The 14,900-nt window shown below is 45.5% G+C and overlaps 1 protein-coding gene across 5 annotated transcripts in view; it reads left to right on the top strand.

The window, feature by feature from the left end:
* The window catches only part of RHPN1 (rhophilin Rho GTPase binding protein 1), a 52,872-nt gene that overhangs the window by 31,790 nt on the left and 6,182 nt on the right, over positions 1-14,900 (top strand). For all 5 annotated transcript variants that reach the window (XM_074943736.1, XM_074943738.1, XM_074943735.1 and 2 more), the window contains 3 exons: positions 3,647-3,766; positions 12,653-12,847; positions 13,834-13,910. In XM_074943736.1, coding sequence (XP_074799837.1) covers positions 3,647-3,766; positions 12,653-12,847; positions 13,834-13,910 — 392 coding nt within the window. The remainder of the gene's footprint in view (positions 1-3,646; positions 3,767-12,652; positions 12,848-13,833; positions 13,911-14,900) is intronic.

The following is a 14,900-nucleotide window of genomic DNA, read 5'->3' as shown; positions in this document are numbered from 1 at the left end:
CTCAGCACTTGGCCCCTCAAGGTTCAAATGTGGGAAATGAGCAAAAATGAGGGGGACACAAAAATAACAGTGCAGGAAGCATAATGCATTGTGGGACACTTAACATAAACAGAACTATCTGAAACCTCACTTAATCTGAAACTGAGGACAGGGTGTGCAGCAGAGGTAAACTTGATACACTGCCTGCCTACTTCTTGTACAATGTTTGTAAAGGTCTTTGAGAGCACTGGCTAAAAAGTGCAATAGGAATGCAATATGCTCTCTGTTTCAGAGTTGCAACAGAGACATGGGAGTAAACAGCAAGGAGAGGGCTCGTGGAGTGTTGATCCAGCACTTGCCAATCAGTGTGATATCTCTAAGGCTGCAATAAGAAGTATTCCACTTAGCATTCTGTACCTAGCACTGCCTGTGGGTGCACTGTGCCCTCAGAGTGAAGGGGGAAGGATAGTACAGGGAGACAGCTTGAGGAAAGTTCAGTGAGGCCCTGGTCTGGGACTTGGGAGACCTCAGTTCAATTCTCAGCTCTGACACAGACTCCCTGTGTGACTCAAGACAAGTCACTTAATATCTCTGTCGCCATTCCCCATCTGTCAAATGGAGAATATTTCTTTTCTGCTACCTTCTGCCTGGCTTGTCTGTTATGTGTATATACACAGTGCCTTGCACAGTGGAGCACCACTCTTGTTTGGGGCCTCTAGACAGTACAGTAATATAAACAGCTGATTTCAGAAAACATACATTTCAAAAATCAAGATGTAAGTAATATTTTTACAATGGCACAGCTCCACAAAAGGGGCTTAGACACTGCAACACTGAGCATCACAACACCTAACTTCTGGGTGCCAAGAAAATGACAGGAACAAGGCTGGGATCTACAAAGCCTATATAACGAATGATCAAATAGGTACCTTAGAATGGGGTCCACAGAGCCAACAAGAGGGGTGTGTTCTAAGCCCCACCTCCTCTGAGGTCAATTCCTGTTCTCCCCTGGTTATTGAATTACTAACCGAGACCGGCATTTGGTCGCCTAGGTCACAAGTGGAGCCTCATCAGAGGCTGCCTAACTCCATGTAAAACAGCGGGGGTGGGATGGAGGGAAACCTCCTTTATCCCTATGGTTAATGTGCTCACTCAGAATGTGGGAGACTCCCTCCCGTTCAAGTCTCCCCTCTGCCTGACAAGAAGGGATTTGAACAGGGATCTGCTACCCTGCAGGTGAGTCTCTAAACCAGTTGCCTAGGGGGTATTCTGATGTGGGTCTCCCTCATTCTGCTATTGAAATTATTCCACTTTAATTAAATGACTGGATCATTTAAATATTAATTGGGCATGACAAAGAGTTAGAATGACTCTCTTGGTTCAGGCACTTACATGAGAGATGGCAGATCCCTGTTCAGATCCCTTCCTCTCATCAAGCAGAGGGAGAACTTGAACGGGGGATTAGACCCTTGCAAACCAACAGGAGCCGACTACAAATATGGGGTTTGAGTCATGTATGCAAATAACTTGACACGCTCTGGTTCGGGTCAGGTTGGCAGGGTTTGGCCAGTGGTGTGTCTCACCGACGGCCAGTGTGACAATCGCCACCTGGCTGAGCAGAGAGAGCCAGCTCAGCATGTCGATGAACAAGGGGTTGGGGCCTGGTGCGTTCCACACTTGGCTCTGGCCCAGGCTGCCACTGCTGTTTCCTGCCCAGCAGAAGATGGGGGCGGCGCTGACAATATGGCGATTAGGAGCCGAGCCCTCAGTGGCCCCTGCAGGCCCAAGGAGACAGTACAGCACCAGCTGGTGAGAACTGAGACTAGGATCCTTCCCCTCCGCCCCCCTATAGTCCGCATATCTCTGTGGGGCCCACCCAATGGGCTTTACAGGATAGTCAGGCCTGGTTTCTATCCCAAAAAGCTTACATTCTAATCCCACTTGTGGAGTACTGCCTAACAAGTGATAGGGAGGGGTAAGGTGAGGAAGGAAGAGGTTTGCAGCAATGTGGTTGGGGTTCAGGGGTGTGTGCACGTATCTGTGGTTCAGTTGTCGTCTGTTCTCTCTCTTCCTGCTCCCCAAGCTCTTCTTTATTGTCTGATTCCACATGGGTGTCTCAGAAGAAAGCGAGTCTTTAGTAATCGGAATGAGGAGAGGGTGCTGGGTTAGTGGGCCCGAGTTGGGAGGAAGCTCCATGAATAGGGGGTGATGATGGGAAGGGGTGGGGGGAAGGCTTGGAGAAGGCTGTAAGAGTAGCAGGTGAGGAGGGTATAATGACTGGCATCGTTATACGGCAGCAGGGGCAAAGCAAGCGTTTTTCTAAACGTTTCTTCAAATGTGAGTGGCTTTCGCACTGACTGTCTTAACAGTAACAGCTGGTGGAGGGGGAAAGCAAGAATCAACAGGAGAGTCCCCACGTTGCCACGTCATGCCCATTCTGGCTTTTGGGAAGGCAACATGTCTCTGCAGTTCAGATGCCACAGCAATTGTTTGTTCCCTCCCTAGGTATAATCTAGCTCTGTTGTTCAGAGTAACACATCCTTAGCCAGTGCAACAGGCCATCAATAAACTCTTTATGCCAAGATTAATCCCTGACTGGTACAGTACTTTCACAGAAAGAATCAGTATCCATAATGCCAGCATGACATAGGGCTGACTTCAGATTAAACAGGCTTCAGCAGGAGCTTCCAGTTAGTGTTCTGGGAACACACTGGCTTTATTATTATTATTATTATTTTATTAATATTTATTATTTTTTAAGCCCTTCTGTTGCTCCAGATCATTTGAGCCCCGGAACTCTCTCAATTCAGGAGCCCTCCCAATCTCTCGATATCACCTCCTATTCCCTAGAGAGGAGATTATGCTGTAATCCTGAAGTTCATCCAGACCTAAAAAGATTAGCCGCTGCTTTGGCCAAGGACTAATGACAAAAAAAAAAGCCAACACAAACAGACTAGATCCTGTGCTCGAAGGGCTTGTGACAAGACTTGTTTGTTTCAGCCTCACCAGGATTGTGCTTTGATCTAGCTCAAGTAACAGCAGTGCAGCTGTGGCAACAGGAGTGGTGGCATGGGCCAGCCTCCCAAGTATAAGTCTGTCCAGGACCCATAGCACATACTAGAGTGGCTAGCCCGTGCCGCCACCCATGGTGCCCTGGCTCCACTGCTATTGTTACCCTAGCTAGCCCAAAGACTAGACTGTGTTTGTTTGCTGCAGTTACCCCTCCTGATCGCAGTGTAGCCATACCCTCTGCATTTGTGACCGTGGCATATATCTCGGACACTATTTTTATTTTCATGCCTACTTTAAAAAGGAACTAAGGAAATTGGGAGACTTAGAAGGTGCCCAGATATCACAGTGATGGGTGCAGCATAAACCCTAGAGCTGGCCCAAAAACTTGAAATTTTTCATATGTTTGGTGATTTTGTAGGCTGCCCCATTAAATACACAGGCCCCCTGCCCTGCATTTGGATCCGTTAGTACAGAGGCTCCAGTGTAATTAAAAACACCGACCCTTTAAACTGTTGGAGCAATGTAGATCCAAGTGCTGCTGGAGACAGGCTATCCAGGTTCTTCTCTCATCTGCCTGGGAAATTCCTGCTATTTATGGATGAGTAATGCTTTGAATACCCCACTGAGCCTGTGTACACCTGCTTGTTTCACACAGCCGTGTCTGATGCTGACCTCCCAGAGCACGAAAAGGCCTTTGTCCAGTTCCACGTGACCGTGCCGGAGGGACCATCACTTCGTCTTCTGCTGCAAGACCAGGAGGAGCGAAGGAAACTGGGTAACTATCCTTCAGAGTAGTGAACCTCGTCAGGCATTAGCCAGGAGACAAGTTTTGATGCATTAAAAGCCCCAGTGTAGTCCCTCTACTTTCCTCTGTGGACAGCATCCATGAGGGCATGGTGAAGACGTATCGAGAAACCATGTTCAACACGCTCCCCTCCCCAGCTCTGCCTTTTCCGTGGTGGTGGCTTGAAAGGGGCCTCTTCTGGGAAGCTGTGACTGGAACATGCCAGGTGTCTTCCTTTCCATAGTCAGACTTTTAACTATAAATCCTACACCAGCCAGGTAGGGGGGATATTTATCAGGCAGGGTGTCTTGGAGGCTTGTTGCCTCACTTCTCAACACCTCAATCCTGCTTTGATGTCTTGAAGATAAGACCAGGGCATGAAAAAAGTATGTACTCCCTCACCTTTTCCTTGAATTAAGTCCACAGACTTCTGTAGAAATTTAAGCTGTCATTTAAAACCAAACAAAAACAAACAGGTTTTGGATTTTCTGGTTGCAAAGACCCTTCCAACCGTGACTGGATGTAGCTCTGTCTTCCTGAGCCTGCAGACATTTCTAGTGCCTCCGAGCCCCGAGGGCAGTATGAAAATGAAGAGAATCCTGTCACTTTAACTCTTCTGGTTGGAAATTCTATGATAGAAGCAGACACTACAGCTCTTTCAGGGGCAGGGTAACAGACATTCTCCAGTGACTGTATCTGTGAGAGGAAATAGCATTTTGTGGGGTCCTATGTTCTTCTCTCAATGACGCTGCATTATATCTGCTTATTTTATACACTAAAGAAGTTTTTTGTAACTGCCAATGCTGCCAGTGCCCCTAGGATCAGAGAGCCAAGCTGGGCTCTTTCTGGCTCGCAAATAGCCAACAAAAAACGTTCTGCACTCGGTGCTTAGTTACAAATACTGCTGGTGATGCACGAACCAGGATGGAATCCAGCTCCCTAACGTAGTGGGGTTGGCTCTCCAAGGCTAACTGGAAGCAAAAACAGGGAAGTTTACTTCACACATTGAAGTCAGCAGTTATCACTCGAATACATCCGGGAGAAGCTCTAAGTGTAGGCGCTTTTCAGAGTTGGACTCACTTTAATGGCCCTCTTGCACTGCATTCAATGGGTTTCTTTCACAGGATGTAATGGGAGTTGGATTGGGCTGCGAATCTGTAGTGGAACCCAGAACTTGAGCAGGAGGTGTCTTAGCATTAGGCTTCGAAGCATTAGACTTTTATTAGTAAATGTTGGGAAACGTTGGTTTCACTGTATGCACCCAAACTGCCGACTGTTTCCATCAACGACGATCACAATTTACAGCTAGGCAAAGTAAGAAATATGCTGCTTGAGAACTTATTAGAGTTTAGGGATATTTACTTTGTCAACATCACATGTCAAAATATACAGTGTGCTTTAATGGCTTATAAAGCTTTAACTTTTTGAATCTCAGCATCTACTCAGGGTTGGCAATTTCCCAGGGAAAACTAGGTTAGGACAGAATGCTGGTAAATGCCAGTCTAAACTGGAAAAAAATAAAATTATTATGAGAATATACTAATGCTCATTACTAAAAATATTGAGCAATTTGGTGGTGATTTTGCAGTAATGTGGTCTGTTTAATTTTAATGAAAGGAAATTAAATAAGACCAAAAAAATCCTCAGCCTAAAACTGTAATCTATTGGCTTGGCTACCTCAAACTGACACTTTGGAATCTGGGAATTCCCCCTTCTTTGTTTAGCTATGAAAATTACATGTTCGTTTACCAAACAAAGAAAGGGAATTCCCAGATACCAACACTTCAGTTTGAGGTAAACTGCAAAACTAACTGTCCGGTCCAGTACTGTCTCTTGATGTAGCTGCTGGCGTGTAGCAGTTGCAGCTGCATTCAGTACAGGAACTCACGTCAAAATATTTCAACGTGAGCAAAAGTGGACCCCAACTGACCCAATTCATGGCTATTTTGAGGAAGCTACGAAGATGGCAAAGTTTCTTAGATGTAGAAATGGCAAAGAAAAAGTGATCAGGTAGGCAGACTGCGTAAGAAAATATTTTGCAAAATGCAGTGGAAAGAACAAAGAGACACCGGACCAATGACTTTGGTTAAATGCACTTGAGTGTTAGACTCGGACTGTGAGGATGAAGGTGCTGATAATACTGCACTGTCATTGCCAAGTACCTCAAAAGAAAGCCAGGTCCACGTCAATTAAAGACGTCAAGGAGGAAGAGTCATGGCTCTTCTTTGAGTGATGCCCCCATGGGCGCTCCACTGTGCGTGTAGCAGCACCCCCTGCACCCAGCTTTGGAGATTTTCATCAGCCATGGCTGTTGGACTGCATATGGGCATCTCCTCTGTCTCGAGCTGTGAGCAGGATGTGCATATATAGCACTGTGGGTTCCGACTGCCCCCAGTTCCTTCTCTACCGCCTTTGGTCTGGGATGGAATCCGCAACAGAGCCTGCTTCTCCTTTACCTTTGATAGTGCCTTACCTGTTTGGAGTTTATTTCTTAGTTCTTTCCTTCCAAACTCTCCCAATTTAAAAAAAAAAAAAAAAAGAAGAAAAATCTCCACTTTTCCACCTCCTTTGCTTCCTCGTTAGTTCATAGTTTAGGTTTTCATTTCCCGCTTCCTGCCCTTCCCAACTGGGAAGCTTTTCCCTCACCCTTATGCCTGGCACTCCCAGATTCAAGAGGGGCATATCCTGCTAGAATGCCTTCCCAGTAACCGACCATCACCAGCAGTATATTCACTCCCTGGGGAAGGGACACATCCCACAAAAGTGTGTGCTCACTGCCAGGGCCAGAAAAGACTGGGGCATTTGCTTGTGACTTCTCTTCATGGAGAAATCACTGTGTTCAGCTTCAGAACCCAGCTCAGACACTTCCCCTTTACAGCCCTCACACTCTGCTAGGTCGTCTACTGACCCGTTTGCTGTGTCTTTCCAAAATAAAATCTTCTCCTCCCCACTCTAACACAAAGAAACAGCTCCCTCGTCACCTACTGAGACACCACGTGCCAGAACTCCATCCCCAGTGAGCTCGGTTGCCTCAACATCCTCAGACAGGGGACATAGTTCCAGGTCCCACCTGAGTACCTCTCGTACTGACGTCAACCAACAATCTAAAGACCCTACTCTGGCAGATTTGCAGCCCTCAGCATTGTCCCTAGACGTTAAAGACTGAGATGCAAGACCTCTAAAACCAGTGCCAGGTGTACCAACCAGACCTACTCCGGGCATCACAGCACCAACAAAATTGCCAGCACCGACAACCCTACTAATGCCGACATCCTTTTCAGCACCTACTATGTCCTCGGCACCAAGAAAATCTTCAACCCCATCAGCTGTGCCAGTGATGCTCTTCCCTCCTCCACGGGAGTTTTGATACCTCAAAGACATGTTTGTCTCCGAGGTGCCTGAGTCCCCCCCACTCCTTGAATGTGATCTACCTCCACTGCCATCCTCGTTGCCGGAATCACATCACTGTTCCCCGAGGATGGTCCCTGCCTTCCCTAGCGATGTTGAGGGGGAGGAGTACTCAATCCCACCCGAGACGGTCTCACAAGGCCTCTTCTATACATTACACGCAATCCACCATTGGACCAGGCCTCTGGTATGTACCACTATGGATGCAACCCCACATGCCACTCCCTCAATGTTGGCCATACTGGGATCCTTGGGCCATGTATAGAGAGCAGTTTGGGAACCCTCCCATGGACCAGATCCAAAGGCCTTCACCTTCTTCATCAGTCTCTTGCCTCTTCCCATACTGAAGGAGGAAGAAGAGCAGGAGGAGGAAATTCCACTGCTGCTCCACTTCTCCTCTTCTTCTCCTGATGAGGCTATCATGTCTCCGTCTTCTACTGCAGCTGATGATTTCAGACACTTTCAGCAGTTATTTTGCAGGCTTGCAGACAATCTTCAGATTCCTTTAGAGGAGGGGAAGGATCAACAACATAAGCTGCTCAATATCCTGCACACGTCATCGTGCTCCAAAATAGCTCTCTCTATCAACCAGGACCTTCCCAATCCTGCAGAGGTACTCTGGCAAACCCCAGTGTCCATTCCACTGACTTGAAAGTGGGCAGACAAAAAATACTATGGTCCCGTCAAGGACTTGGAATTTGTTTTTACTCACTGCATTCAGAATTCCATGGTTATCAATGCCATGCAAGAAAATACCAATCTTCACCAATACACTGTGATAGAGACTGGAAGCGACTGGACCTGTTTGGATGTAAAGCTTATGTAGCCTCTTCTCTCCAGTTTCACAAAGCCAATTACAAGGTTCTCATGGCTAAGTATACTGACATTAACTACTCTAAAATACAGGAACTCTCTGCCAAGACCTTCTTGATGAAAAACTGGGACAACTCCAAGAGCTCATCTCTGAGGGACACCTCTTAGCCCATAAAGCTCTGCAAGCCTCTTTAGACTCTATGGACACCACCGCCCGATTCATAGAAACTGCTGCTGTTATGAGGCAGGTATCATGGCTGCACCTCTTGTAGTTTGTACCTCTTTAGAAAAGCCCAATAGAGTTTGGCCCCAAATTATTTGCGGAGTGTATGGATGACTCCCTGTGCTCCCTTAAGGATTTCAGGCAACTCTCCACACTCTCGATATTTACTCTCCAGTGCCAAAGAGATGCCTAGGGGAGTATCGACTTCATCCATGACCCCGACCACTGTGTTATACCTCAGAGCGGCAATATGATACCCAACAACATCAACAGAAGCTACTTACCAAACATAGACCTATGACTTCCCAGGGGATACTTCTCTCACACCTCCAACCAAAATAACAATTTTGAAGATGTGGATGAGGCCCCGAGAAGCCTTCCTCTGTTCCAGTCCTATCAACCATCTTTGACATCCCACCAATTTGACAACCTCCTACCCCCTTTCTTTCCGTCACGGTAGCTAATTACCTCAGATAAGTTGGTTCTGGAGGTCGTCAGGGAAGGTCATCCCTTTCCTATCTATCCCACCCCGCCACTCTCCCTCCCTGTTCCTTTTCAGGGACCCTTCTCATGAACCCACCCTAGGAGAAGAGAGAAATCATCTGTGATTGGGAGCCATAGAACCAGTCCCACCCCAACACAGGGAGGGAAGGGGTTTTACTCTCATTACTTTCTCGTCCTAAAGAAATCTGGTGGATGGAGACCAATCCTAGACCGTTGAAACCTAAATACATTCGTCAAACTGCAATGCTTCAAGATGGTTACCCTCTCCACTGTTCTCCCAGCTCTGGAACAGGGGGATTCGTTCTCAGCCGTTGACCTCCAAGACATGTACTTTCATATCACCATACATCCCGCCCACAGATGCTTTCTCCAGTTCATTATGGGAACCGACCACTATCAGTATAAGGTACTGTCCTTCAGACTGTCGACCGCCCCTCGTGTATTTTCTAAGGTCCTTGCAGTAGTCACTGCCTCCCTACATGAAGAGGGCATCGTCATCTTTCCATACTTGGACGACTGTTTCCTCAAGGCCCCATCTGAAACTGACACCCTTCTCACCATCCATATGACCACGAACCTTTTCTCAAGCCTCAGCCTTCGCATAAACCTGGAAAAATCTACATTAACACCAGTGCAGAAATCGCAAGGCATTGGTACCTCAGCAAAAATCCCAATTTTTTGCCATATTTACTTGCGTTTAAAGTTCAAGAAGCTTCAGATCCAAATCAATGTTTTTGTCCACTATCAAGGAAAAAGATTCCCTTGTCACAGATTTTAAAAAAACCCTGAAGAATATTGATATTCCATCCTACTTCATAGAACTGTTGGTGCTATTACATCAGTGTCCAGCAAGTTCAGCAATCACAGAAAAAAATCTCTTTTCAAACTTTGCATCAATTCAGAATTTAGGAATAGGCTTAATCTATCTGCTGCATCAAATTTTGTCTCTTGCTGTAGAATGCAGGATGGCCAAATGGACCTGGATTGCTACTCTACGACTTGGCATGCTTCTGATTGCTCAACACTAAAACCCTACAACTCTGCATTATTGTTTTCATATAATCGAACGTGTTTGACTTTTGTTTATATAAATATTGAAAACTGAAATGAGTCACGACTTGTATAACTTTTTCTTTGAGGACAATACCAGACCAAAAATGTATAGCCCTTCTGATGTTCAGCAATATAATTATGCCCACTAGAATTTTGTTTATTCATACAATCCTAAATTTAATCTCTGAATCTACCTCCTTATGTAACCACAATTAGTTTTCGTTACATATTCAAAGCATAATGTAGTATGTATTAATGAAACAGTGTTTCAAAATAGAAAATGCCTTAAAGTGGGACAGAGTGGTAAACACCAGCTCTGGTAAACACCATGCCATCCCTGCTTCTGTTGTTTAATAATTTGTCTGACTCCTCCCATAACGTCCCTGAACTGAAAACTTAAATAGATAAAAATAGAAAAAGTGCTTAAAAGTAGACACCAGTATTATCTATCGAAAGCAGAATTTTTTTATAAAAACTAAGTTGGTTTATAGTTCAGGTTTAGGAAAGAGACCCAAGTACCTAGTTGTCTTTAAAAAGCTATTGAATATGGCTCTTATCACATCAATGGTCTGTGGTGCTTTCCAAGTCTTTTAACAAAACGCGACTCAGTAAATCCAAGCAGATTTCTCTTAACTGCAAGTTTCAAATGCAGGTTGACTCCTGGTTTTCAGGTTATGAACCTGATCACAGAGGATACTGGAGGGCTATAACTCCTATCTCTTGCTCCCTTTGATACTGATTGTCATAAAAAAGGCAAATTTATCACTTGCTTTTTCAGCTACATGGGTGTTTTTTTATTCTATTCTAACAACCATCCCTGAAGCGACTGGAACAATAGAAAGCCTGGGTCTTAAGCTCTAGTGTCATATCTGCTTTGCCTCTCCCCCCCGGCCCCCTTTTGGGTCATTGTGCATCTAAACCTGCTATGATTTAGAAAGCATGAAAAACCAAGAGACAAAGACCTGCTGGGAATAAATTCATCTTCAGCCCAAGGCTGGATTGTTCCCTACTAGCTGCTTTGCCTAGTTTAGTTTTGAAATGTTCCAAGCAAGAGGGTTTAGATCTTATCATCATTGTACTAGTGAGACAGACGAGAACCTTAAGTGTTCCCAACAGAACATCACAAACCAGCTATTCCAAATGACGTCTTGCTAAGATTTAGGGGGCCAGTTCCACAGCTGGTGTAAGTTGGTGTGTGGCTCCAGTTGATTTACACCAGCTGGGAATCTGGCTCTATTGCTCTTCTCTACCAAGAAGACAAGCTGCCCTGTTAATTCTTATAAATAAAGGAAAGCAAAGACCCCAGTCTCTGCTCTTGTATGTTCCCAGGGTGCAGAGGTTAAAACGTATCCACAGAACGGTCCCTCTTTCCTTTCTCACAAAAGAGCAGTCTTCCTTGCCGCATCTGTGGTGCATTGGGTTGTAACTTCAATGCATTTAGACCAGTGGTTTTCAACCTGTGGTCCGCGGACTCCTGGGGTTCTGCAGACTGTCTAAGATTTCCAAAGGGATCCTCTGCACCCTGCATTTGAAATTTTGTAGGGGTCCACAAATGAAAAAAGGTTGAAAACCACTGATTTTAGACCAACCATGTAAGATGTTATACCGCCTTGTCAGGAGTCAGCACACCTTCATCTTCAACTAAGTAATATTCTAGACAGAAATGCCAGTTCAGATAGTTGACTTTAGTTCTAAAACATGACTTAAGGCTTTCTGGGGAGTGGAGGGAGACTCTTTTATGTCCCAATGTAAAGATTAATTAGAAAGCAACATAATTATCTGAGAACTTTTCAGGACATGCCTAGGCTTGTATATTTCTTAATTGCTATTATCTTTTGACTAATCCTTTGATCAGGAAATCCAGACAGACCATCCCTATGTGTTTCTGTACATGATAGGAAAAAGAAGGAAGTCCATTATAGCACTTACAAAACCAAGTTCACTCCAGTGTCCAAGAATCTACGAATTCCAAATAGTGGTGTGTATTTTTAATATAGACTGATCTGTTAGACAGAAAATGAAAAATACTAATTTTAATGAATTTTTCTCCTAGTAGAGAACAGAGCCTAAAGATACTTGCCTTGTTAAGATCCTACAGAACAAATATTCACTTCTGAGAAACATATAGCATAGAACCTGGTATGTCAGGTTCTGATCTTTTACACCTGTGTAAATCCAGAGTTAATTTACTGAACTATGTTCCCATCATGTGTCTTTAAACTGGAGCTACCATAAGATTGTCAACAAAAGAGTGTTTATTCTATGGTTTATCGCTGGCCACAGGTAGCTTCTTGACTCTTTGCATCTGTGTTAATAAATTCACGGTTTAAAGCCAGAAAGGATTTAGGGACCTAGTCTGACCACGTATATAATTCAAACGTCTAAAGCCCACACAGTTACTCCTGTAAAGAGCCCAATAACTTGTTTGGCTATGGCAGATCTTAAATGATGCGTCCTAAATCGTAACTGAACCCATGTTGGGCTGAGCAATAGCCCTGCATGGGGACAGAGGAGGAAACCCTGTACCAATAAAGAATTGAATTGAAAACTCCATGTTGTTGCCCAGGCCCATTGAGCACAACTACTCCTGTGAGACATAGAGGTGAGGCCTGCATGTCCATGATTGGTGCTACCTCCACTCAAATCAAAATGGAGCACTGCATGCTTGGGCAGGTCTGTGCTGCATTTGGGAGCTGCTGTTGCAGCCTGTATAGGCCCTCTTGACTTAACTTTGGTCGAGCTACCTCACCAAAAGTAGCAGTGAAGTTACTGGGACTGCTTTCTGCTGATCTGCTAGTGGCTTGGAGGGAACATACTGCTGCTTGAATTATCTCTCCTGTCAGTGACGGGCGTGTTATGAATTTTGTACTTTATAGGCAAGGCTCATTTGAAAAAAGCTATCATGCGACACGAGGAAGCCATGAGGATCCACAGCCTGTGTAAGATCCTGAGGAAGATGGACATCCTCCAGGAGGTCCTCTCCTTCGCTCACAAGCGCTCGCTTAGCAAATACTCAGAAATCGATCATGAGGAAGACTTCTTCGAAACTGGAGATGCTCCCGACATTCATCGTAAGTGGGGAGCACTGTTGACAGTCTTCTTACGGTGTCTTTGGTCCTTCAGGCTCCTCCTCCCTTAGTCCTTTTCTCTGCTAAATTATCTCCTCTCAAATTAAAATGGCATGTGCGCTTGCAGGAGCCATGTTGGGAGAGTTATTACTCATGGATAATGTCCTAAAGATTCAGTTTTGTTGCAGACCATGGTGACAGACATGGTGTGAAAGCCTAGCTCTTTCCTCCATTCTGAAGGAGGAGAGAAGAATTTGCATTTTTGTCGCACTACTAATCCAAGAAATTTGATGCACTTCATAAATGTTAAGCTACATTTCTTCCATCTACCCCACCACCTAAGTGGGTTTGAAAGGTATTTTACAGAGGGGGAAACTACAGCACGAAGAAGGGACGTGACTTGCCCAGGATCACACAGCAAGCTGGTGGCAGAGTTAGGATTAGACACAGACACACCCAGATCAGATGGTTTGTTTAATACGTTCTGGTATTATGCAGCAATTTCCTGAAGCGCAGTTATGTGGTGATGCAAATTGTAGGCCAAGCCATCAGCTGGAGTAAACAGGCATGGCTCCAATGACTTAAATGGAGCTAGACTGATTTACACCAGCTGGGAGACTGGGCCTGTCATGCTAGTCTGTCACCTGAGCAGGGTTGGGCTTTTTCTACTGAATACACTGTTGCTGTCCTGACATTACTAATCATGTGTTACCATAGCACCTAGGAGACAAGTTGTGGCCCAGGTCCCTATTGTCTAGGTGCTGTACAAACACAGATCAAAAAGATGGTGCTTGCCCCAGAGAGCTTACAATCTGAGTATAAGACAAGAGGCAACAGATGGACGCAGACAGATGGGGCAGTACAAGGAAACAGTACTGGTCGGCATGATAGGCGGAGTCTGCTTGGCCCCCCTAGATACATACATAAGCAACAGCTCCTGGTTCACTTGTGCAAGAATGGAACGTCTTTGTTTTTTCTTTTACTCTTAGCCAAAACGAATCAGAGACCAGAAATAAAATCTCCCAACTTCTCCCAGGTGAAGGTGACAGACATCTTCCATAGACTGGTATGTAACAGTGATGAGAGGAAACAGGCCAGCACGTGGGCCAGTGCCTGATACCTATCAAAACCCATGATGAAATTGCTGTGAGGTCATGCAATGGGGGGACCACTGCGTGCAGCATCTAGAGGCTTCTAGGTGATGCTCTGAGCAGGCCCTGAGAGCTAGTCTAAGTGACAGTGTCACTACAGGCAGCCCATCTATGAGTACGGCTACACTTGAGCTGAAGGTGTAATTTCCAGCTCAGGTAGACTCATGCACGCCAGTTTTCATTGAGCTAGTGTGCTGAGAACAGAAGTGTAGCTGCAGCAGCCCAGATAAGGATGTAGGGTGGGACTGTGCTTGGGGCAGCTCGCCCATCCCACCACTCATGCTGCTGCAGCTCCACTGCGGTGTTACCTGGATCAGAGCTAGCATGCCTTCGTCTGCCCAAGCTGGAAATCGTCCTCAGCCTGCTTGCAGACCAACCCTAATGCAAAACCAGTAGGTGGCACAAGGCTTAATTCTCTTTGGTATGTTGTCTCCTTCTTTTATTTCTTGGACTGTAGAGGGTTTCCTAAAGCAGTAGTGAACACGGCCCAGTGTGGGCTGAGAGCAGTTTCACAATATGCAGTTGCCTCAGCTTTGTGGTAATAGGTCTTAATTATTTTTTGTGTGATCCTAGTTCCTACAAGTCCCAGCCAGGGACCAGGATCCATTGTGCTAGGCGCTGTACAAACCAAGACAGGACTAAAAGACAATCCTTGCCCCAACTAGCTGACCACTTATGTACAAGACAAGAGACAAGTGGATACAGACAGCAGTCACGGGGGAAGCTGACAAAGCCAGCTCAGTGCATCCTGCCATGGGAATTAATGGGGACACTTGAGCCTTTGTCACCTCTCCTCATTCAGACGCTTCATCTGGGAACTAAGCGATGCTCTTGCTGCTTCCAGGCTTAGGAAGGCACCTTCACTGGCAAAGGGAGAGAGTATGATTTAAAATGAGACAAAGGCT

Source organism: Natator depressus, chromosome 2, assembly GCF_965152275.1.
Source record: "Natator depressus isolate rNatDep1 chromosome 2, rNatDep2.hap1, whole genome shotgun sequence".
Lineage (NCBI taxonomy): Eukaryota > Metazoa > Chordata > Testudines > Cheloniidae > Natator > Natator depressus.
This window is presented reverse-complemented; position numbering and strand designations above follow the sequence as displayed.